Source organism: Heliangelus exortis, chromosome 15, assembly GCF_036169615.1.
Source record: "Heliangelus exortis chromosome 15, bHelExo1.hap1, whole genome shotgun sequence".
Taxonomy (NCBI): Eukaryota; Metazoa; Chordata; class Aves; order Apodiformes; family Trochilidae; genus Heliangelus; species Heliangelus exortis.
Window position 1 is genome coordinate 6416649 of NC_092436.1, and position 23681 is coordinate 6440329.

The 23681-nt window shown below is 45.8% G+C and overlaps 2 protein-coding genes across 6 annotated transcripts in view; one reads left to right on the plus strand and one right to left on the minus strand.

The window, feature by feature from the left end:
* Positions 1-4977, plus strand: part of LARP1 (La ribonucleoprotein 1, translational regulator) — a 40235-nt gene extending 35258 nt beyond the window's left edge. For all 4 annotated transcript variants that reach the window (XM_071759327.1, XM_071759329.1, XM_071759330.1 and 1 more), the window contains 8 exons: positions 180-303; positions 864-1069; positions 1167-1273; positions 1709-1860; positions 2147-2291; positions 2523-2632; positions 3121-3248; positions 3795-4977. In XM_071759327.1, coding sequence (XP_071615428.1) covers positions 180-303; positions 864-1069; positions 1167-1273; positions 1709-1860; positions 2147-2291; positions 2523-2632; positions 3121-3248; positions 3795-4016 — 1194 coding nt within the window. In that variant the 3' untranslated portion in view covers positions 4017-4977. The remainder of the gene's footprint in view (positions 1-179; positions 304-863; positions 1070-1166; positions 1274-1708; positions 1861-2146; positions 2292-2522; positions 2633-3120; positions 3249-3794) is intronic.
* Positions 4978-10550: 5573 nt separating this feature from the next.
* FAXDC2 (fatty acid hydroxylase domain containing 2) lies at positions 10551-23071 on the minus strand. Of its 2 annotated transcripts, XM_071759335.1 has the most exons (10): positions 22982-23048; positions 22732-22851; positions 18623-18670; positions 15652-15740; positions 15445-15548; positions 14692-14813; positions 14165-14370; positions 13136-13241; positions 11974-12140; positions 10551-10846 (listed from the first exon to the last, which is right to left on the minus strand). In XM_071759335.1, exons 2-10 carry the CDS (start codon positions 22765-22767, stop codon positions 10690-10692), a joined length of 1035 nt encoding a protein of 344 aa, XP_071615436.1. In that variant the 5' UTR covers positions 22768-22851; positions 22982-23048; the 3' UTR covers positions 10551-10689. The 2 variants fall into 2 exon arrangements, with proteins under 2 accessions (XP_071615436.1, XP_071615437.1); XM_071759336.1 differs by lacking the exon at positions 22732-22851 and having other exon boundaries at positions 22982-23071.
* Between the last annotated feature and the right edge of the window lie 610 nt (positions 23072-23681).

The window sequence follows — 23681 nt, forward strand, 5'->3', positions numbered from 1 at the left end:
CTCTGTGCTGCATAACCTGTTCATACCTCCATGCAGCTGATTTGCCTTCTGGGCTCTAAGGCCTCACAAGCTACACTTGATGCCCAACATTGTGGCTGCTGCATAATCAGAGCAGTGGTCCTGATAAGTTCATGAGATGTAGACAGTTGGTTGCTTCATCATCTTATTCTTCAATGCAGCAAGAAGTGGAGAACTTCAAGAAGGTGAATATGATCAGCAGGGAACAGTTTGACACCCTGACCCCAGAGCCCCCTGTGGACCCAAACCAGGAAGTTCCTCCTGGTCCCCCCAGGTTCCAACAAGGTAAGAGAGGGCACAAGCTGATGGGACTGAATCTGTCCCTGTTCCTCCTAGAGAGATCCTGGGAGGTTCTGTAGCAGCTGGGGAGAAGGAATTTGGGACACTGCTGTGTGGGATTTTTCCCATAGCAGCACCCTTCTCTCAGTGTTTTGGGGTTACAGAAAAGGAGGCTCAGAAGACAGAGAAAATTTTGGCAGACTTTGATACCACTTCCTGAATATAATCCTCTCATAGTACCTTGAAAGCAGCTGCCTGCTGGGCCATGCTCATCTGCCTGTGTGGCCTGGCACCCTTTCCTTCTCATGGAGATAAGGGATTTGGCACTGCTGTTAGCCACTGGGAAGCAGATACTTTGTGGAATCCCTGGAAGCTCATTCCTTGGATCTGCTGCAAGGCTTTGGGCTGTCTGGCCAGGCTGGATTTGAAGCTGCTTGTCTTGGAGAGCTGGGATGTGTCCCTGTGCCTGTTACTGCCCATGTTCCAGGTGGCTGACCTTTGGCTGTATTGATGTCCTTTTTGCTCAGAACTCACCTTGACCATAGTGTGGGGTTTTCTCTATGCAGTGCCCACAGATGCTTTGGCTAACAAGTTGTTTGGAGTCCCTGAGCCTTCAACCATTGCCCGCTCCTTACCTACAACTGTACCAGAATCTCCCAACTACCGCAACGCCAGGACCCCCCGGACCCCTCGCACACCTCAGCTGAAAGACCCGACCCAGACACCCCGATTCTACCCAGTGGTGAAAGAGGGCAGGACGATAGATGCCAAGGTGGGACCAGGACTGGTGTGCAGGACTGGAGCTGGGGTTTCCCAGCTGGGGCCTGGGGAGGAAGGGGATGCACCCCCTGATGTATCGTGTCTTGCAGACTCCACGGAAGAGGAAGACAAGGCACAGTTCAAACCCTCCAATGGAGTGCCACGTGGGCTGGGTGATGGATTCACGGGAGCACAGGCCCCGAACTGCCTCCATCAGGTAATGGTGATGGGCTTGCAGGGTTATGGAGGAGCCAGGATTGGAAAGTGGGATTGGGTGTGAGGAGGATGGGGTCATGAAGGAGCCAGAAATGGGAAAAGGAGTAGGGGTCGGAAGGATGAGGAAAGGCAGCATCTGGTCTTTGCAGGGGAGGTCTCGTTAGGTGGCTGCAGAAAGGACTGGAATCCATCTTCTCCTTCCTGGAAAGAGCTGGGTAAAGTCTGAAGCCTTGGAATAACAAGATGAGACTTGGTTGGGAACATTGGTTCATTTTCTAGTAGGATACCTCATGGCTCATGTACCAAACCCAGAGTAGACAGTCGCAGGTAGTCAGTGGGACCAATAGACAAGAACTGCAGAGTGGAACATGACCCTATTCTACTGTCAACTGGGTAATGCCAAACTAAAATGTTGATGGGAGTCTCTCATACTCAGCTCCAGCCCCTCGGAGGGGACTCCAGCTGTTGGAAGCTATGGCTGCACTCCACAGTCCCTGCCCAAGTTTCAGCATCCTTCACATGAGCTGCTCAAGGAGAATGGCTTCACACAACACGTCTACCATAAGTACCGTCGGCGCTGCCTTAACGGTAGGGCACGGTGTGTGGGCTCTGTCTGCTGTGTTGGGGGGCAGGGTACAGTCACAGGACATGCACACAGAGATAAGCAGGGTCCTACAGGACAACCTTGCTGGTAGCTGGTAGTTCCCTACAGTCTGTGCCAACTATGAGCTGTGGCTTGGGTTATCACGCACTGGGGTCGGGTCTAGTCAGAGTGCCCCAGGGCCTTCCTGTGAGCCCCAGTGCATGAGCCCCAGTGCAGGGCTGGCTCCCTAGAAGAGTCTTTCCTTGTACTCATCCCTTCTTCCCCAAACAGAGCGGAAACGACTGGGCATTGGTCAGTCCCAGGAGATGAATACGCTCTTCCGGTTCTGGTCCTTCTTCCTGCGAGATCACTTCAACAAGAAAATGTATGAGGAGTTCAAGCAACTGGCTGTGGAGGATGGGAAGGAGGGATACAGGTAGGAAAGGAGGAGTTAAGTGGTCTTTACTTGAACAGGATTGAGGGAAGAAGGGTTTGGCCTTTCTGTGGGTCTTGTGCCCAGCATCTCTGCCTTGCTGGATGGTAGGACTGAGGGTGCCTTCAGTCACCTCCTGCTGCTGGGGCACAGCAGGGTGTTTGCCTCAAGAGCTGTTCTGCCTGGGTATTGTGTGCAGCAGTGTCTGAATACCACGTGCTGTTCTGTTCACAGGTACGGTCTGGAGTGCCTTTTCAGATACTACAGCTATGGGCTGGAGAAGAAATTCCGGCCAGACATATTTAAGGACTTCCAAGAAGAGACCATCAAGGATTATGAAGCTGGTAGGTGCCTTCCCTGCACCTGGCAATGATGTTGCCCGTCTGCATAGCTGCCCCTGGGCCTCATGACTTTGTGGAAGCCACATATTGCTTTACATTAATGTATGCAATGGGGAATATCTGAACATCCTGTTGCACACTTCATAGAAGAGGGTTGAAGGAATGCTCTCTGTCCTGAACAATGCTAAGGGCAGCAGCAATGGGAGGCTGTATCACTCCCAAAACATCCTGCACTTGTTCCTCAGTGATCTACAGTGCCTGTGCCTTGTCACCACCAGGTCATCTGAGTCTGGGAACATTCCCTGTCAAGGGGCTGCCCAGCACTGCTGCAGGTGACCTCCCTTAAGGTTCTTTATCTTGTCTTGGTTTTGCTTACCGGTGCAACAGGAGAGTCTGTGGAGCAAGCAGTAGGGAAGACTGGAGAAAAGGGTTCTGATGTCTAGTTTGTTTTCTGTCGGGCTGATATCTTGTTTGATTTTCTTCCCTTCCAGGACAGCTCTATGGGCTGGAAAAGTTCTGGGCCTTCTTAAAATATTCCAAAGCCAAAAATCTGGACATTAACAGCAAACTGCAAGAATACCTCAGCAAGTTCAAGCGCCTCGAGGACTTCCGAGTGGATGTGAGTAGAGTGGCCTCTGCTTGTACCCTCAGTCCCCTTTGGAAGGATGCCTGATTTTGGGGGCGGGTCCTCAAGCGGTGTCAGGCAAGGACAATCAGTGACACCTAGTGTCATGCCCCGTCATTGCAGCTGGACCAGGAACAAGCTGCAAAGTTTGAATACTGCAAATCCACTTAAGAGCAGCTCTCTGGGGACTGGGTTGAGCTCATGATTCTTTGAGCTGGGAAGGGAGGAGGAAATGTCTTGAGTGGAGCCAGCATTTTGTGGACCTTCAGCTCTTGAACTTCTGGATTGTGCTCCTGTGTGGGAAGGGTGTGCCTAAGAGCAAGTTGTCACCCTTGTGCTTGATTGGAAGTCAGTCTGTCTTTCTGTCAGCACTAGATTTGGAGAGGAGGGCAGCTCTGTGCTTGGACTGAGTGTGTGTGTGTGCCTTGTGAGTTAGGGAGAGAAGTTGCAACTGGAGGTTTGCGGGAAGGCTGCTCTCTGATCTAGGGGGAGGGCTCTGCATTTGGAGGCTTTGCTGATACTGAGGTGCTTCTTTTCCAGCCACCCATGGGAGAGGAAGGTGGACACAAGAGGTACCCTACGACGTCAGGGGGAGATGGCAGGAAGCGCTACCCATCCCAGTCTTCCAGTAAAACGGTCAGCCAGTGCCCATCCGGCCAAGCCCACCCCTCATCCAGCCAGCCTGCACAAGAGGATGCCAAAAACCTGAGCCAGCAACCCCCTGCCCCATCAGCAGCAGAATCGCAGACAACGGGGAAGTAGGGAGGCTGCAGCATCTGCTTCCTGACAGGGAATGGGGTGGGTTGGTGCAGAATTGGCTCAGAGAAGTGGAGACGTGAGGGCGTGCGATAGGAAGGGAGTTGGAAGATGGCTGCTCAGGAGTAACTTCGACGCACACGATTTTTTTCTCTTGTGGCTGAAAAGCAAAGATGATCTGCATCAAAAACACCATTTTGCTATTACAACCCTGATCAGAGCCAGACCTGCTCCCAGCAGACCCACCCTTTGCCTTCCCTCCCCTCCTGTACACACCCTCATGTCTTAGTGTCTCTTTAAAAAGAAAAAAAAAAAGTTCTGGCTGGGTTGGAAAGGGGAGATTTTTTTTTTTTTATTATTATTATATATATATATCAAGTTTTAAATTATTGCTAGAAGTTTGTCTGGATTTACCAAAATAAGTCTGCTCTGTGCAGCCCCAGTGACTCCCCTCTGTGTCCCCCCTCGGATCGCAGGGCAGCCTGCTTAGGAAGCTCAGAGGAGTGAGGTTCCCTGATGGGGGACCGAAGCCACAGCGTGTCATGATGCTGTGGAGCCTTTGATCTCCATGACCTGGCTGACATTTCCCATTCCACTTCTGGTGGTGCCTCTCCAACACTAAGCACCACAACAGGAGCATCACCTTGTTTGTCCTCCTGCTCCCTCTTCCCCAGCGTCTTCATCTCCAACCTTCCCAAAGGTCTGGCTCTCCCTCCACCTGCCTCTCCTTTCTTCCATCACGGACAATTTGGATGTCAACCAAAGGACCTTTGCCAAGGATAGGTTTGTTCTGACTCCTTCCTGCGAGGACAGCTGGTGGGAAGCCAGCAGGCACCTGGATTGAGCCCTTGTGGACAGTGCACCTGCTGCCACAGGAACATCCATCACGTGCAAAGACAGGACTTTGCTGAAGGTGATTTCTCTTCCTTTTCACTTGGAAAAAGGAAACAACAACAGAAAAACAAAACACAAACCCCTCTAAACCAAGAACAGAAAAAACTCTTTAAAAAGACATATCTCCCTTTGCTTTCTTCCTTGGAAGTATTATTGAAGAAGAAAAAAAAAAAAGACAAAAACAAAAAAACCAACAACAATAAAAACTAAAAAAAAAAAACCCTTAAAAAGAAAAAAAACACCAAAAAAACCACAAAACCACAAACAAACAAAAAAAAAAACAAGAAAAAAAAAAGTTGCCTTATGGTGGAGCTGGACCAGGGAGGCTTGCTGGCTTCTTGCACCCTGGGGCATGCTGGACTCTTGGCCCCCTCCCCCCCTGGCCCAGAGACTCCTCACGGCATTGCTGCCGAGCTGTTCTTCCCTGCAGCCTTTCCTGACCTTGCAGCTCACTCGGATGCCTCCCCCCATCCCGGAGACCTCCTTGCCAGCCCTGATTCTTGTGGGGGAAGGTGACAAGGGCAGTCAAATCCAAGACTTAACGCTCACGAAGCCGCTATGTTCTGTATATACCGTTGTAGCATCCTGCCTGTGACAGCAACTGTACGTGCTTATGGCCTTGCTGGGATGCCCGTGCCCTCTCCAGGCAGGCTGGAGGTCGGGCTGCTCTGCTCTTGTGACCTCCAGCGTGGTCAGGAATTGAGGGGGGGGGGATTTTTCACAGCATCCAGAGGGACTGGCCCTTGCTGCGAGCAACAGGGAAGGGCTGATTCCCCTGGTGCCACTTCATGCTGTAGCCTGGGGAGGCAGTGACACAGCCCCAGGGAACTCTTATCTCTTGCAACCATCAGGGACCTAGGGCAGCTGGTGGGACTTGTGCTGAGTGCAAGCAAAGGGATCTGCCCAGCAAACAAGGGTTCTTATGTGGGTTTCCTTGTGCAATGTGTCTTGGGCAGCTGTGTGAAGTTTCCTGCTCAAGCAGCATCCTTGTGCATCTCCAAGGGCAGAGCTAACACCGTGCTGCTCCTTGCTCAGCTGAGACCAAGGGGATGGCTGCAGTATTGGTGTGGCATTTGCTTAGCTCTCCTGCCCAGCACCAGGTGGGTTTTGGCAGGCAAACCCTCCCTTGAGGGTTTTGAGCTGCATTCCCTCACAGGATGCATCTTGGAGGGGTGAGATCTGCTCCTGAGGTCCAGCAGTAGCCCTGGAAAGCCATGCTCCTGCCATAAGGGCAGAAGCTCCTTCTCAGCTAGAGCTTCTTTCCTTGCTGCTTCTGTGGTCTGTCTCCTGGATTGGGATACCTGTTTTGCAGCTGGCTTGCTTGTGGCTCTGACACCCCTGTCCTTCTGAGCTGGAAAGCATGTTCCTGTGCACAGTGCAGGGCAGGCACTGCAGTGGCCACTTAGAGATGCAGCCGATTGCCTTGGAAAATCACAAGTTGGTAACAAACAGTGTTTTACCAAAGTATCCAGTTGATCCAGTGCTGTGTCTCATAGCTGGGAGGAGGAGTCCTCTCCAGGGCTGTCCCTGTAGAGATGTGGTGCTGGTGCATGTTAACAGCCAGGAGCTGAGTGAAGAGGGTGAACTTCAGCAAGTTTTCAATCAAGAGTAGCTGTGGCTGCTCACAGGGCCCTTGCTGAAGTTCTCACCTTCCCAAACTGACACTGCATTGAAGATGCTGCTTTAGTAGATGGGGAGGAGGTGTGTGTGTAGGTGGGGGGCATTTGGGCTGTTCCACATGGAGCAGCTTTGTGAACTGCTGCTAGACTTGAAAGTACAGGTGGGTGTGAGCGAGGCTGGGGTGCTGCTACTTGGCTGTTTGCTGGTGGTGAGTTCCTGCCCTGTTCTGTCCACCCTGCAGCTTGGTACCACTTGCAGGCCCATTTCAGCATGGCAGCCTCTGAGCCTGTGGCTTGCTCTGTTACAGCAGTAGTGCTTTGGGGTTGTGGGGTGGTAGCTGGCAACACATGCAAGCAGTGCTTGAGCAGTGCCGTGGCCATGACTGTTATCTCTGGATTTTCCCTCTCTTGTGAGCTGGAGTCAGAACTCTGAGGTTATGGATGCAGTTGTGTTTGTCCCTGATTGGGGAAGGAGGCACCTTGGAGGCTGGAGATTATGCTGTGTGTGTTGTTCAAGGACATTGGAGATGTGTTGCTGGTTTTTTGGAAGCGGAAGCAGGTCTGGGTGTGCTCTGAGTGGTCTTTGCTGCTGTGTCCCCATGCTCCTCTTTGTCGGTGGGTGTTCTCTTTTCAATCCCATTGTCTGTGTTTCAGCAACAAATGAAGTAGGAAATGAGGAACAAGCTCCTCTGTGGCACAACGCCTGCTGGGGAGTTGTTGCTTGTGGAGCAGCCTGTAGAATTGTTTGGGTTGTAGAAGAGGTAAGAAATTTCCCAAAATTTGAATTGATTTTAAATTATTTTTTTAATTTCAAAGGCTAAGACTCTAATGTTGGCACGGAAGAGCTTTTCCTCCGCTCTGCTGAGTCAGTGGTTTGTCACATCAGTGTGGCTGAGGGGCTTGCCTGAAACCCCCTCTGTTTTCCAGGGTAAGGTGGATCAGAAGAGCAATCCTACCAGTCCCATCACCCTCTGGATTTGCAGCCTGTGTGCCTTGTTCTACTGTTTCTGTCAGACAGCAGCATAGCTAGGGAGTAAAGGAAAGACATGGCAATCTGAGGCAGCTGTTGCTCCCACCTGTCTTCCTCCAGACCACGGGAACACTGGCAGTACCTGCTCTCTGGCACTTCTGCTCTCCACAGGGATGATGCCCACTGGTAGTAGTGTGGGTGGTGGCAGAGAACCAGGAGCTCCATGGTGCTCTGGTTATGTGGTCTGTGCTGGGCTGAGGAGTGGCTGACCATTGCCAGGCTTTCCCCTGTCTTAAAGCTTGTACAGGGGACAGGTCAGCAGAGGCACTGCCCTTCTTGCTGTGTAGCTGCCTGAAGAAGGCATCACACACGGCTTGCTTCACTTCCAGACAAAGGGACAGCTGTCCAGAGGGGGGGTTGGCTTTTGAGGAGGCTCTTGTCTTCCAGCTGAGGAGGGAGTTGGCCTTGCTTTTAGCTTGGGTGCTTCACTGCAGTCATGTTTTAGGCTTTTTTTAATTAGTGGTCTGAGTGGTCAGGCATTTGTATCGAGAACAATGATCTGTCCCACAGCTCACAAGGGCTGCCCAGCCACCAGCATACCTGCAGGAAGCTCCAGCTGCTTTTGGAGAAGCTGGTGGTGGCCATCAGGCCTCAAGGCAGATCTAGGGGAGAGATCCATCCCCATCTTGCCCATCTCCTTGGAAGGTCCCAGGCCACTGCAGCCCGGGGCTCCTTCCCGAGGCTTTGGGACACAGGTGATGGCAACGGATGTGGAGCTCTGGCATGAGGTCAGGAGCAGAGCTGGAAGGTGTGATTTTGAAGAGGCTTTGTTGCTTTGCCATGCTCATTTTGGGATGGGGAGGGGGGGAACAATTAAATTTTGATAAAGTAATAACACTGCTGCTCTGTTCGCCTGTCTGTCCCTCTTCCTGCTGCCCTCCTCACACCCCCATGGTGACTTGTCATGGTAGCCCTTGGGGTCCCTTGAGTTTTGGCAACTGCTCATTTTGCTTGGGACTGGTCAACTGTACTGTAACAAAACAATGTGTTAACCTCAGTATCCTGCCACGTGTCTCTACACGTTCTGCATGGCAGTACAGAGGGGGCCTTCTAGCTGTTAATGCCTTTCCAGTTACCTTCTCAAAAGGAAAAAAAAAAAAAAAAAAAAAAAGGAAACTATAAATGTAGCAAGCTGTGTTTGCAATGCTTAATTTCTCCCATCTCTTCGGAGACCGGTCTTGTCACTTTGTCACTGTTTTGAAATGGATGCTAGGCTCTTTTTAAGAAGGGGGTTGCTACACTTGATGTTAAATTGCCTCACTGACTCTCTTTTTTAAAGTTTCCAATACAGCTAATGGATTAACTACTTTTTTTTGTCCTCAAAAAAAAAAAAAAAAAAAACAAATGTTCATCTCCGTGGCGTGGAGCGGGTGATTGGAGGGTAGCGTTCTAATGAGTAGTTTACAGTTTCACTTTCTGCAGACACTTGAACATAGGACCGATGTATCTGTGACAAGCACATCCCTTTAGTGGGAAGCTCCAGAGGAGCAGGGAGTGCCCTGGGCACCAGCCAGCCCCCCGTGCCATACGGAGTGTGCTCAGCTCAGCCCCAGGGTCCCCACGCAGTCCCCCTGCAGCTCCATCTCCGGGCGTCAGCCCCGTGCAAAGGCTGGCTCGAGCCAGTGGTGCCCCTCACAGGACAGGGTGTTTGGTCCCCTGAGCCTCCCCGGTGCAGCACCACTCCCCCATCTCCTCTCCCAGCCTGTCCCCGTCCCGTTGGGTTGGAAACTTCTGGATCTGTGGCCCAGAAACCCCTGCTGAGCTGTACCCTGGCGAGGGTGCGCTCTGCTTGCTCACCTGGAGCAAAAGGGGTGATGGTTTGATGTGCTGGCCCTTCTCAAACCCTGTGCATCCCAACCTCAGCCTTCTGTTCCCCAAAACTAGAAAGTGTGTGCAACCTTCTTCAGCTGCATTTATCGTAGAGAAACTTAAAATGACTCATCACAGACCATGTATCACTTGGGAGGAAAATCTTGTTAATATGGCCCACTGTACATGATCCATCTTCCGTCGATAGTACATAATCTTTGACCCATGTGCTAGGATCATCATCACGTATAAAAGGAAAAGAGAAAAATGTAAAATACTTGAATGAGAGCTTGTATTATAACATTAATATTATTCAGAGTATCTGCTTTCTAGGCTGATGTGATTCATTATTCTAGTAATGCTTTAGTCCTTTGTAATTTGTGGTAATTATGCTTTTTCCTTTTTAATACAAAAAAAAATGTATAAAAATAAAAACTTCAAAAGACAATGCAGCTTAGGTTTTCTGTTATGACTTGCCCTCCCCAGGCACTGTGGGTTCAGCCTTGTGTGGTTGTAGGGACTGGAGGAGGCAGGGGGAGAGTGTTGGCTTCCACAGGCAGAGCTGGGCTGACAGCAGGTCAGTGCAGTGCTGGTCAGCCCTGCTTGTCCTCTCCCTGGGAGCTTGCTTAGGATGGCAAGAGCCAAGAGTCATTTTTGCCTCCAGACAGGAGTGAGACTTAAAAAAGATCCAGGAGAAAATTCACAGCATGTCTCAAATGGTCATGTAAGTACTGCTGGATGTGCATGAAGGTGTGGATGATTTTTGTGGGTTCTTTGGAAGGGTTTCACTGACAGCCACACAGCTCAGGCCTTTGTTGTGTGTACAGTGGGAGAGTGTTTCTAAAGCTGTGGTCCTACTTTCCATGGTGTTGCATTCCGTATCCCACGTATTTTGAGACTCAGAAAAATTGTGGTTTTAATCCTGTCGTGTACATAAAATGATCTTGCTGGTGTTTCTACAGAACACTGCTGAAAAGAGGCCAAAGCACAGCCTGTGAAAACTGAAGTGTTAAAATTTTAACGAGAACTCCCAAAGCCCAAAACACACCCAGCTTATGTGTAGGGAGCTGGAACCAAGGAGCAGTTTGAGTAATTAAGAAAAAAGCCCCCTAAACCTCATTTAGAAATAGCTTTCTTGACCATTTTTTTTGTCTTAGGTAGAAAATAACAGGCAGCAAAATAACAGCAGTCTTTTCAAGTGGCATCTTTAAGTTGGCTTTCGGTTTTGTTACATATAAATAATAACTCATTTCCCAATTAAAATACTATTTGGCTTAAAACATTGGCTGGCTGTGCTCGTCGCTGGGCACTGCTGGAACTGCTGGGTTCACTCTGCCCTCTTGGGTGCCTCGGGGATGCTTTTTGAGAGAGGTGTGAGGCTGAGCAGGACCCTGTGTCTCTCAAAGGCTTTGGTTTGTCTGAACACTTTATCCGTTCCATGCAGATAATCTAGCACTCCTAGGACTCCGTAGCACTGGTTGAACCTGGAAATCAAACAGAATCAATGTAAGTTGCTTCACTTTTCTTGTTTCCATCTCCTTGCAGAGCCCTGATAAGCCATCCATGCCAATTGTGCCACCACACCAGTTTCCCTTGCAGCCCTAACAAAGCCTGGGAGAAACTTCTGCAGCTTCCCTTTCTGCTACCATTGTTACCCCAAAACAGTGGCACAGAACAACAGTTTTCTTATGTCCTGGGCAGCAGCAGCTGAACAGCCAGATTGCTGTGTCCTTCCTTCAGAGATCCAGCTGCCTTGGGACACTCCAAGTGCATCCAGCTCCTGGGATGCTGGCACAGCCATTCCACCCAGAGAGCATCAGCTCTGCAGTGCTCCATGTCCTGACATGAGTCAGGTGTTGGAGGAAATGACTGATAAGGACAACTGGTGCCATGGTTTGGGTGTTCCCAGCATCTGGGTGGCAATAAAACTGCAGGAGGGGAAACTCATGTATATTAATTTAGTACAGATCTGAGAGCTGGGGAGAATTCTTCCAGTACTGTGGCATGTGACCCTGAACAATCTGCTGGAACTGCTCTCTCCAGTTTAGGAAGAGGCTGGGAATTGTGATTATCTGATCAATGTTTCTAATCCCAGAGTACAGGAGAGGGACAGACAGGGAGGCTTCCTGCAAATTAATTTCCACTGTGTGGTTTTCCCTTGCTCTGACTTTATTCTAACCACATGCAGTGTCTGCTAAACTTCTAGGAAGAGCCTTGCAGAGAACTCTGACTGTACTTGTGCTGGGGAAAGGCCAGGTAAAACCTGCTATTTCAGACACTACATGCTTTCCATGTAATCCTAGGACACTTGAAATTCCCAGACTCAGCTCTGGTGTTTGTGGTTTGGAGAAAGTTTCCAAGTCAGCTGGTAGGAGGCAGATGTCAGGTGGTTGGCAGCTGTGTGGGCTGGAATCCTCTGAAATCCCCATCTCTGTTTAACTGCCTGAAGAACTGACAGCATTCAGCCTGCTGCTGGGCAAGCTGCACAACCTTCTGTGCTTGTACATCAGCTGCACAAACACACTTGACCCTAGGAAAGGAGCTTTGCCTGTCAGCAGTGCCAGGGCACAGGCAGGAGGGGAGGGGGAAGTTTAGCAGTGCCCAGACCTACTTGAGGTGATGGAAGTCGTGGAACTCTGGCGATGGTAGGAGGGGGAGGTGGTAGCCACAGTGGGAAATGCTTGTTGTTATGAGAGCAAGGGAGAACCATGCTGTGATTGAAACGATATGGGAGCCCATGATCATTGGTCCAGTCATGACAGGCAGTGTGTTGGACAGCTAGAAATGAAAAGCAAATTATTTCATTAATGAATCACAACAAGCAGACTCCCTTCTTAGGAGTTGTGTAACCTGGGTGATCTATCACTCTAGTTTTGTGCAACCAGTGTAAAGGAAAGATCCCTCTGCAAACAGCATGCTAAAAGTACATAATCACCAAAGAAATAATTTACTCTGAGATGAATTTTACTCACTGCAAAACACAGTCTCATCTCAAGCTTGCAGAAGTTAGACATGAGATCAACCAGAGATTGTGAAGGCAGCATGATTCCAGTTTATCAACCTGGAGTCAGAGGATTGAATTGCAGCTCCAACTCTGAATAATGCTGAAGCTGCTCTGGGAACCTGTCTGTCAAAAAGCAGGGCTTGTGGACATGAACAAAGGCAGTGATGTGATGATCCCACGTGCATCACATCATCGTGTCCTACCAAACCAAACTTCTGGCAGCAGTCAGGCTTAGCTGGACTCCTGAATGTCATTCTGCTTCCCAAAAACTGTCAGGGAGAGACAGAGCTGGTGCTGCATCCCAGGACTAGTGTTAACAGGAGCTAGTGCTTTTAAGTAGAATTTTCTAAAGGTGGGATGCTTTCATGAGAGACCTAGGAAGAAGCAGCACTGAGAGGCACTGCTGCAAACACTGATCCCAGCCACCAGCAAGAAAATCATGACAACTGAGTCCATGCAGTAGCCCTGGATGTGTAAGTGCCACATCTCCTGCTGAAAGCACTTTCTGTGCTCCCCACTTGCACCATTCAGTCAGCTCCTTATCTGCTGGATGCCCTTGGATCTGTGGTCTTAGAGCCAGCAGAGCCCAGTATGAGTGGGACTGCAACCCTTCTACAATTGGGCTTCTTGGCAATGGAGATCAGCTTCCTCTTCCTAAATTAGAAGAGTCTAAAGGTACATTTGCTTTTCTTTGCTTATCACTCCTTTTCATCCCATGGGCATCACACCACACAGGATCTGGGGCATGACCATGGGGGAATTCACTTACTATGTGCTCTAATGGATGAGCATAAATGGAGACCACGCCAATGGGGGCTGTCCATTCGTGGTGCTTCTTGTGAATGTGCTTATACAGGAGTGGGAGGTGGACAAGCCTAAGTAGAGAAGACAGAGAAATATGTTTTCAGCTCTGTAAGAAAGGAACCTAGAGTAATATAACAGGATTTCTGCTGGGAACTTGCTCATGCCTATTCTTTAAAGGTTTTAGAGCAGCTGGGAACAAAGGTATAGGACTCCTGGCTTCCATCTCTCTTTTCCTAAGCACTGAGCCCTCACTAAATTGATGCATCCACTGGCTGATGTTAAACTTAGGTCCAGATAAATCCCATAAATCAAAATCCCTGAATGACTCGTTTGTTCAGACCTTCTGAGAAGACTCACTTTGTATTTTCACTGTTTTGACTTTACCTGCTGGCAACTGAGGCAGAATTTTAGATTCTGTGGGCCCTTAAGGAGTTGGGGTCTTATGGGTTTTGTTTCTCCTTTTTTGTCCATAGAGGAAACCCTCAAACTTCTGAGAATGTTGGCCCTGCTTCTAAGCAGCCTTGCAGACCTTCTTCTTCCTTTAGGTTTTGTCTTGAATTTTTGTGTCAGTACTTAGTCTACAGTGTCAGGAGTCAGGCCTCATTTTGTAGGTGCCATACAAGTGAACAGCAGATCCATCACTGAGCTTTTATATTTCAGGATAAGAAAGTTCTCCTTTTTCTTTAAGTATCTTGTGTTACAGCTTTTTTGTAAAGATACCTGTTTTTTTTCTATCTTAGCCTCTAAGCTACTCCACCTTTGTAATTTTACTCATTTTTGCTTACTGCTGTTACTAGCAATACACCAGCACCAAAACTTCATGCTGTGTGAATTCCAGCACCTTTAAGTCTTCACATATAAATACAGGATTAGTGGAAGAGTGGGGGACTAGGGCTATTGTCGTTGCAATAGATTGGGATAAGCTTAAAGGCATTGGGGGAAACCTGTTGGGGGAGTTCTGTTTCTCTGTGTGTAGTAGAAGAGCACAGCTCACCTGTGTGTATAGTAGAAGAGAACTTCCTCTACTAAGGTGAAGATGCTTAGCTCCACAAGAAACCATTGGAATGTGGGTAATTCCTTGCTGAAGGTGTTTCCCCACCATTTCATGATGTAGAACATGGGCACAAGCATGGGAAAGGAGACAAAGAACTGATTAAACAGAGCTGTGTAGATGGCTTTGCACAACTTCTTTGTGTCCACCTGCAAAAGAGACATAGGAACTTGAGACCAAATCAGAAGCAACGTGGCTTTGAGGAGGATAAAGAACTTTAAGGTTTGTAGGCTGGTTCTGTGTTAGTTTGGGGATCAACTTTTTAACAAGCAGTCAATCCAGATCTGATCAGTGGCCTCATGACAAGGACTGCTTCCTCTCTGCAGGGGATATACAAGACTTGGCTTGATTGTCCTTAAACCCTATCTGATTGCAAGGGAAAAGCATAACAGGTTCTTCTCCCTGCTCCTAGCCCAGGAGACTGCAGGAAGTGTTTAGCCAGCAGAAGAGGCAGAGTGAGAAATACTTACAGGATCGTTCTTGCCCAGCTGAATGCGATAGCGAGTAATGAACGTTGGCTTTCCTGTCACATCAGCCACCATGAGGATCCCATTGAAGCCCCAGAAAGCAAGGGCAGGAACCAATGCAGCCCCTGTGGCATGAGGAGAGGGCAGAGATGTGTGAATAAATTAAAGTGAGAGCTATGGCTAAATGAGAACCAAAATACAGTGGCATAGTATCCAGAGGACCTTGCTGGGACCCAGATCTGCCAGGTACATTTCCTCTGCCCTGAGATGCTTTAGAATGTAATGTAAGTAGGTTCTGATATCCAGGTAAGATGTAGGGAATGGGGAGGTTAGAGAAGACAAGTGTCTCATAGACTGAAACTAACAAAGGGCTTTTCTGGGAGGTTAGGGGAATTCTCTCATGGGTGGCATTTAAATACAAGTAGGATAAGGTCGAGTAGATCACTAGAACTTTGCAAGGTTCCTACCAGACTTATTTACCAGCTGAAGAGTTTTATAGGTGCTACAACAAGAGTAAAATTCATTAATTTTACAGTAATTAAATCTACTAAGTTCAGCAGCAGCAAAAAAATCAAATATCAAATCTGTATAACAGTCTCCTGGTGACCCATTCCAAAGGCTGCACTGTATCAGCTGTAACTGGCTTTGTGTGTGCTTTTCCAGTGGGAGGATTAGTGAGTTTGGGAATGTACATCCATGTCCCCCTTTTAGGTGAAATACATGACTAGTAGAAGGTTGTAAATCTGAATAACTCACCATATAGGAAGATTGTCCACTCATTTCCCTCATGCAGGTTGTAGAACTTCAGCCACGTTGCTTGCCAGAAATGGCCTGAAGTATCCCAGATATTCTGCACATACCTGTGGGAATAAGTGTTCTTGGTTGCCCATCTTTCCATCATTCACTTTTTCCCCTCTCCCCAGAAAAGCTTCTCCTCAAATCCCTTTGTTCAAACAATCTTACCAAAAAAAGTTCACTAAGGCAATGAATATGAGCAGCACAGTACCAAGGACATAGGCAGTCAGCTTCATGGCATCCCAGAGCTTCTTTTCCTGTGAGCAATCAACAAGAGTAAGAACACACTGCTGTGTCCTACACCAGCACTTTTTGTGTTTGAAATACAATGGTCTGTTTTCTTAGAAACACTGTAAAGAACATAAAACTCTTACAGGCTGCTGTGTGTGATTGAGGGAACAGAGTACACACACATCCATCTGCTGTGCTTACAGAGACCTGAAGTGTCACTGACAAGGAATTTCTTGGGAATAACCAAAGGGAGAGGAAGAACTGCTGATTTTTCACTCCGTTTTTGTTTGCCACTCCTCTCACTACCAGGAGGACTATGATACAAGGACCTTCTGGATAACTCGGAGCAGTAGGAAAGGAAGACCTGGGGGTAAGGAATGCTCCATCTCAGCACCTCCCTCACTCATGTTTCCTCCCTCCCAGTATTCAGGGTGCTTCCCCCCCGCCCCCACAGTCATCAGGAACTGTCAGGATCAGATGATCTGATTAACAGCTCCAGGGAATCCAGAACCACTCCTCTCAACTTTCTTCTTTGCTTTGAAGACCAGTTCTGAAGTCATGCTCACATGCCCAGAAGCTTGTCTTTTTGTCTCCAGGTGTAACAGAGGTTTATACAGGATATTACCTTTCCTTGCATGATTCACTTTGCTGTGCCTTTAGGTCATCACAGCTACAACTCAGCTCTAGTATGAGTATACAGCTTGGTAGTACATACCACATGCCTTCTGTACAGAACAACTGCACATTAACAGGGATCTGAAATAGCTTCTCAGGTGTGTAAGCTTCTCTAAATCCCTGCTCTCCATCACAGAACAGTTATTTTATATTCTGGTATATAGCAGAAGGGCAGCTGTGATGTTAGCACGATTCCTACCACAGTAAGAATATTAACTCTACAAAGCAACTGGAAGAGAGTCAGCAAATTACCAGTGAGACTTTTTGATTCCAGGAAGAAATATATTCAAAAGCAGTCTTAAAAACATTGGAGCTTAAAAATATTTGACAACAGGTTATTTAGTAAATAGATGACAAATGTACAATTAACTAACTGTCTTTTAGAGCAGCCCAAGCTGTAGTTGGTTTTGAAGTTCAGCAATCTTAGTTTGGGTTTTCTTGGGTGAATATGCATATTTATCTGCAGGATAAATGTTTTAAGAACAAATCTACGCAATTCTAAAATCATACAGTGTAATAAGTAGCTAGTGTCTTGTTCATTAATCTGCCCTTCCTGTTTTTTGTCGTGGTGTTGTACTGCACAAACAGACTGGAGTAAAAATAACATGATTCATAGTTGCTGTCCTGCTTGCCTCCTGTCAAAGAAGACAAACAAGATGGACAGCTCACTAATAAATGCTGAATGCAGGTGTGTTTAGGGTAATGCAATATAGAGGAATCTTTTCTACACAGCTTTCAGTGCTAGGAGTTTCTTTAAGATTCTGTAACAGCTACAGAGCAGAAAACATTGCCTAGGACTTGCCAGCAATATTTATCTGAGCCAGGACACACTGGATCAGATGTTAATGAGCCAAACATTATTAATTAATGAGCCAGACCTTCGCTCATTAACACTAAAACTTTTCTCATTAAACATAAAAACTGTTGCTTTTTTTCATCTTTTTTTTTTTTTTTTTTTTTTTTTTTTTTATCAAATTAGAAACTGGAGAGCAAGTGATTTAAAGGACTCTTGACCTACAGCTTGATGTTTATGAACTCAGAAGCAATGCAGTCAGTTGTCAATATTATCACTGGGTGTAGAAATGCAAGGCTGGCAAAGTCCATCTATTCCAGCTTCAGATAATGCATGATGGATTCTGCACCAGAGATTTGCTCTTTGGGCAGTTGCAGACTTCCAGCTGCATCCATGTTATGCCTCATGTGCTGACATAAGGTAAGACTTCCTTAATCTTTAGACCCTTGAACACCATCTATATATTCATTAGAGAAAAGGTTACAAAAGCTATAAAAGGCTTAGAGTTGTTAGCAGAACTGTAGCCTATAAATCCTTGTTTCTCATGGAATAAAGAACACACCAAAAAAAAAATATTCTGGTGTCTTACAAGTGTCTTAGTGTTTAGTTAGACCAAACAGTATTCCAGATTCTTTAACTTCTTCCAGCTGAAGAACTCAAAAAGTTTAAGAACTATTAACTCCCAATACTCATCAGAGAATGTGTATGTCCTGATTTGGGACAGGACAGAGCCAAAGCTCAGCACTGAAGCTATTTTAAAGCCCTTTGGCTAGAAACTGTCTTGTTTTAGGCTGTGTTTTTATTGCATGTGATGAAGGGATTATGTTAATGGATCCCACACAGTATAATTACATGAGCTGTAGAAGCAGAGAAGTTAACACTGAAAAAAAATCTTGTTCATCAAGTCCAAGCACTAACCCCCTGTTTCTCTCCATGCCAACAGCTCCAGCACAGTTGTTTCCAAACTCTGACCCGTGCATGACTTGGGATCCTGTCCTTAAAGGGCTTGTACAAATTGGCAAATGTGGAACAGCATTGCTGCCCACAGGGTGAAGAAACTGGGGCACATCAGTGGGACAACGTTTTGTTTAGCAGAACCACTTTGTGGACTGGGCCCAGTTAGGTAGCACAGCTTCTGGTTATTAGGGAGCACTGTGGTGTCTTGCCATGCAAACAAAGGTAACAGACCCTTCACCACTTGGTGCTGTAGCTTCACTTCACTGAAAAAAGTTAAAAACAAAAAAACAGCAGGAAAAATCTTGCTGCAGCAATAAGAGATGAGGTCCCAGTTATGCTAAAGTGATCAGAGAGTGGATGTGTCTCTCATCTCTCTTAGAAGATGGTTCAAAACATCTCAAAGGTGTTTTGAAACATCTTTGAAAGGTGCCTGTCCAAGCACCTGCATAGTGCTTCCTTTAAAAGACAATTGTGACCCCTTACCTGCTTCTGCTGGTCAGCCATGGTGGAAGATCCAGAGTCTCTTTTCATCTGAAATAAGAGATAATCCAAGTAAACAAACCTTCTAAAACTGTGGAGTGGGAGAACACACTGCTGAGAGCAAAAAATCCCCTCAACTTCAGTTGCAAAAACTGTAAAATATTTATCTCTGTGTTCTGTCCTGTCCTGTTCCCTTCTTCACGTTGGCTATGGAGCAAAGCTGGAGAATAAAAATCCCTTTATTTCCTGCTGAGTTTGTATTGTTCCAGAAGGCTAAAAGGGATAGAAGACCAATGCAGAAAAATAGGAGAACAGCCAAAACCAAAGCTTTTGGTTATGGCATTGGTGTGTTGTGGCACAGCTCCTTCCCTTGATCCAGCCTGGGAATATGTTGCACTCATTAGGAACTCCAGCCCTTCACAGACTGCAGGGAAATGATGATATGGGACATCCCTTCTTCCATAATGACAACGTGATGTTATGCTAATAAGGATGAAAACAAAAATTCAACTACAATAAAGTGAGTTTGTGCCAGGAAGATTTAGCAGAGCAGAGCCCCACGCAGCCTTCACTGCCCTGGCAGAGTAACCCTAAGTTACATCTTAAGAACATGGTAAGTAGGAAAATCATCTTTGCTTCAAATCACATTATTGTCAATTTGAAGGTTTAAGTCTTAAATGGACAGGTGGCCACCTCACAATAAATCTCCCTGTATTAGGCTCTGGCTTGACCATTTTGATTGAAAAAAAGTAGAATTAGACCTAAGGTTTAAGGAGGTCCTGGGGCTTCAGGGCTGTCCATGGAAACATCTCTCTGTTTCAGGATCTGCTGTGGCTGTCCTGAATAAAAAATAATCCTGAATAATAATCTTAGGGATTATTGCATAGCTGTTTTTATATTGCTGCACTCTTACCATGAATTACAATTAGCAAAAGCTAAGAAAACATTCTTTAAGGTTTCACCCAGTCTTTAAGAACAAACACACAAATTCCAGTAGTATGAAGGGACTGCAGAATTTGATCCCTTTCGCTTTTCATATTTGGAAGAATATTCAAACACAGGCAAACTGTGTTACCTAAAGTAATGAAGGAGGTAAAAAGGCAGCTGTATAAGGTACAAACAGTTGGAAAATTATTCACTAGAAAGATTATATTCTATTACCTTTCTGATAGCAATGAGCCTCTTGGGAGTACTCTTGCAACGTTTCAGAAAGGAGGAATGCGCTGCCAGAAATGAGTCCTGGTATTAGCCAGGAGGTGATACTTTATCTGTAAAATGACAGCTTTCTGAGTACAGTCTCACAAATGCAACTCTGTTTATTTACAGGTGTTTCCAGCCCTGTTTCCCTGCATTACATGGTATCATGCAGGTCAGGGGGCATGAGATAGAAAAAATTGGACATCTTCCTCCTGTGTTGGTTCCTACTTATTCATAGACAGAAAGGAACAAGGCAAGTCCACCAAACTACATTCTTTACTGAAAGAAACTGATGTGAAGTGGTTCTGTGTATTTAAAAAACAAAATAAAACAAAACAAAACAAAACAAAAAACAAACAAAGAAACAAACAAAAAAAAGCCAAACAAACCCATCAGGCAAAAAGTGAATTGAAACTTGAAACCATGCACCCAAACTCCCAGCCTTGATACAGGGTCACAGATAATCCAATAGGAAATGATAAGTTAGCAGGCTTAAAAAAAAACAGCAAACAAGTTAACTTTGTCTCCTTTGACCAAAAAATGTAGTGAGAGATGCTCTATGATGCTGTTGCTTGAAACAAGAATGTGTCCTAAGACTTTTTATCTCTCCCCAGACCTAAAGTTCTTCACCATCAGACTTGGTGAGCTCACAGAGCAAGTCTATGATCAGAGATCTTCTGCATGGTTTTTTCCTCCAATACATCAAGTTTGTGAAAAAATACAGCTGGACTCCAACATACATGATGAAGAACACTTGTAAGTAGCAACCACAGAGTCACAGAATGGTTTGGGTTGGAAAATCATCTCCCTCCAACCCCCTGCACAGGCAGGGACACCTCCCACTAGACAGGGTTGCTCAAAGCCCCATCCAACCTGTCCTTTAACACTTCCAGGGATGGGGCATCCACAACTTCCCCGGACAACCTGTTCCTGTGTCTCACCACCCTCACAGCAAAAGAACCTGCTGGCCTGACTAGGACAGCATCAAATAGCTCGCCACAGGATAAATTGATCTTATCTTAATCATCTGATCACAATGATGCATTTTATCTTACGTAATAACTACCATATGCCCATCTTGTCACACAGGTCTTTTAAGTGCCACTGTGTCCAGGAAAATACTAATAATGCTTGAAATACATCAAGCTTGAATAATCCATTCCTTTTTTTGACCTTTGTTCCATTCCAGCTTTTTTAGCAGGTTGGTTGGAGCCTCAAACTGTTGAGTTTTGAGTATCTGCATGGAGGGAGATTCCACAGCTTCTCTGGGAAATCTGGTCCAGTATTTGACTGCCTTCACTGTAAATGTATATATATATATTTTTTTTTTTTCCCCTAGCATCTAGTAAGAATTTCCCTTGTTATAACTCATATCTCCTGCCCTTTTGCTGTGCATCTCCCTGTCTTCTCTACAACCACCCTGTAGGGAGCTGAAAACAGCAATAGGAAATTGCTCTGCTGGGACAACACAGCAAATATTGTTGGCCACGGATTTTTGTGGTTAAAGAGATTTTTCTACTCCTATGACCTTGTAGTAGACATGACAACACTAGGTCTTAGAGAAGCAGACATAAAAGAGGAATCTCAGATGCCTGCTGGAAGGCTGATGGTCCAGAACTGTCCCTCCATCCCACAGTGCTGAGTGAAACCCTGCTGAAAATTCACATGTGAAGAGCTAAAGAGCAGAGCACAGAAGAAAATGTGACTCTGCTTTGATTTCTTAGGAGAAAAAAGAGACAGTGCTTGATTGAGGCTCATATTCTGTGAGTTTAGGAAAGAGTTAAACTTGTAAGCACATTTCTAGTGGTACTCCTTTTAAAACAGTCAAATTGTGATTGAGGTCTTGCTTGGGCAAAGAATGAAGATGTTAAAATAAAACAAAGTTTTACAGAAATTTTACATTATTTACATAAAATAAGATAAATTTTGATGGATTAAGTTTCTCCCAACATCTCATTGCCTCTTCTTTTTTCTTCTGATTCAGAATATACCAAATAAATTAAAAAGGCATTCCTTTAACCAAGGCTATTTTGGCAAACAAAAAAGCTATTCAGTTGCTTGGCACTGATCTCTTGTTGGCATGTTATGCAGACCCAAATTAATCAGTAAAAAGCTCAGCTGCCTGCAGCTATTTCCAAATAGTAACTAGAACTGGTGCTGTTAAAAAAAAATAAAAGAAGTTCCTTTTCATCATTTCAAATCAGTTAACCAAAAATTTCATCTCAACCAAATTCTCAACCTTAAAGTAAAAATAATTGTTTTCCACTCAGTCTCTTGATGTTAATGGGGAAACACATACACTAGTCAGTAAAGAATTCTAATATAACTTTTAATTATTATTTCCATCTACTTGATCATTTGTGCAGTAACTTTCCTTAAGCCACTGGTCTGTTTTCATTCAATTTTCCACTTCAGGTACCATAAAAACCTAGTTTGTTTCAGTCATATTTTAGAATGCTCAGCATAATCTGAAAAGACAAGAAGTGGCTTTTTTTTTGCTTTTTTTTTTTTTTTTTTACATTTGTTTTAACATTTACATTATCAATGTCCCATCTTTACTATCCCTTTACCTTCCTGTTGCCCCAGACTGTCCCAAGCTGAAGCCACACAAGTGCCAACTTCTCCTTGTGTTGTACTCACGTTGTGTTGGATCCTTCCCTTGACAGCAGCCAAACAGTCTGACTGGTGACAGGTACAGCTGCACAACACCTGCTGGGATGGACTGGCTGCCTGTCACACTTTCTTGGTGTTCCTTTCCCCCTTGTGCTTGGATATTCTGTTGTAGACCTTAGTTCAATGGAACCAACCTTCATAGTGAGTACATAGTGGAGATCAACTGTGTCTGAGAGAAAAACTGCTACAACTATCTATAAAAATATAGAATAGATAGAACAGAAAACATAAGGACATCTTACCTTGTCACCAGAAGAGTTGCATGTCAACCACACCATGTGACAAACACAGGACTGGATGCTGTGCTTGGGGGGTGTCCTGCTGTGGCAAGCACTGCACAAATCTGAAGGCAATCAAAGTTCCTAGAGAATCTTACAGTTGTACTTGAAGCAGACACATGATAACTGCCTTTTAATTATTCCCTCAATGATTCTCTCCTATCTTTTCAAGCTGCTACACCCCTGACCTCTGGTTTGCCCATTCCCTGCTCACCTCCTGCTGATGGCAGCCAGGGGAAGTTCTTTGTGTCTATTCAGAGAGCCCAGAGTTCAACTCCTCACCTTTCACTACTGCTGTGGAAACTTTATGAGGCAAAGTTTAGGCAAAGGCAGTGGGGGGGGAGTTTACAAGCAGGAGCTTGGCTGTCCCCTCCCAGACAAGTCATGTGAGCCCTGTGCCATGTCACTGTTAGTGCTGGCAGTGATCCCTCTGCATGTGCACATGATGTCATTCGGTGAAGCATTTGGAATACATCTCTGCAGGTAAGAGTTTTTCATCAAGAGTCAATGTCAGCATCTGAAAATAAAAAAAAAAAAAAAAAAAAAAAAAAAGCCACCCACGCCATAAAGATAAGCAGTTTTTATTGTGTACTCACTTGTGTTTCAAGAACAAAACAGTTCGTGCCAGTGCAACCAAGTGGGTCAAAGGTGTATTTGTTGAAAGCATTAAGGGTTACTATGGATTTTGGCAAAAAAAAAAAAAATAAAAAAGAGTCGTTTTCATTGCGTCACATGAAATCTATAAATTTCACCAATGCTGTTGCTACAGAGTCCTCAGGCAGCTGCAGAGCTGGGTTCCATCGGCAAGATGCAAAGAGAATGTGCTTGGGTTTACTTGGCTTTAAAGATGATGTTTACAGACCATAAAGTCTGTAATTATGGCATTGCAGAGAGCAAGATGTAATTTGCAGTAA

Coding starts and splice junctions, on each gene's coding strand:
- FAXDC2 (XM_071759335.1), bottom strand. CDS start 22,767: ATGGTGTGGTTGACATGCAACTCTTCTGGTGACAAG. Junction 15,549..15,651: donor GCCTTAGTGAACTTTTTTTG/GTAAGATTGTTT, acceptor TTATTCCCACAG/GTATGTGCAGAATATCTGGG. Junction 14,814..15,444: donor GTGGACAATCTTCCTATATG/GTGAGTTATTCA, acceptor CTCATGCCACAG/GGGCTGCATTGGTTCCTGCC.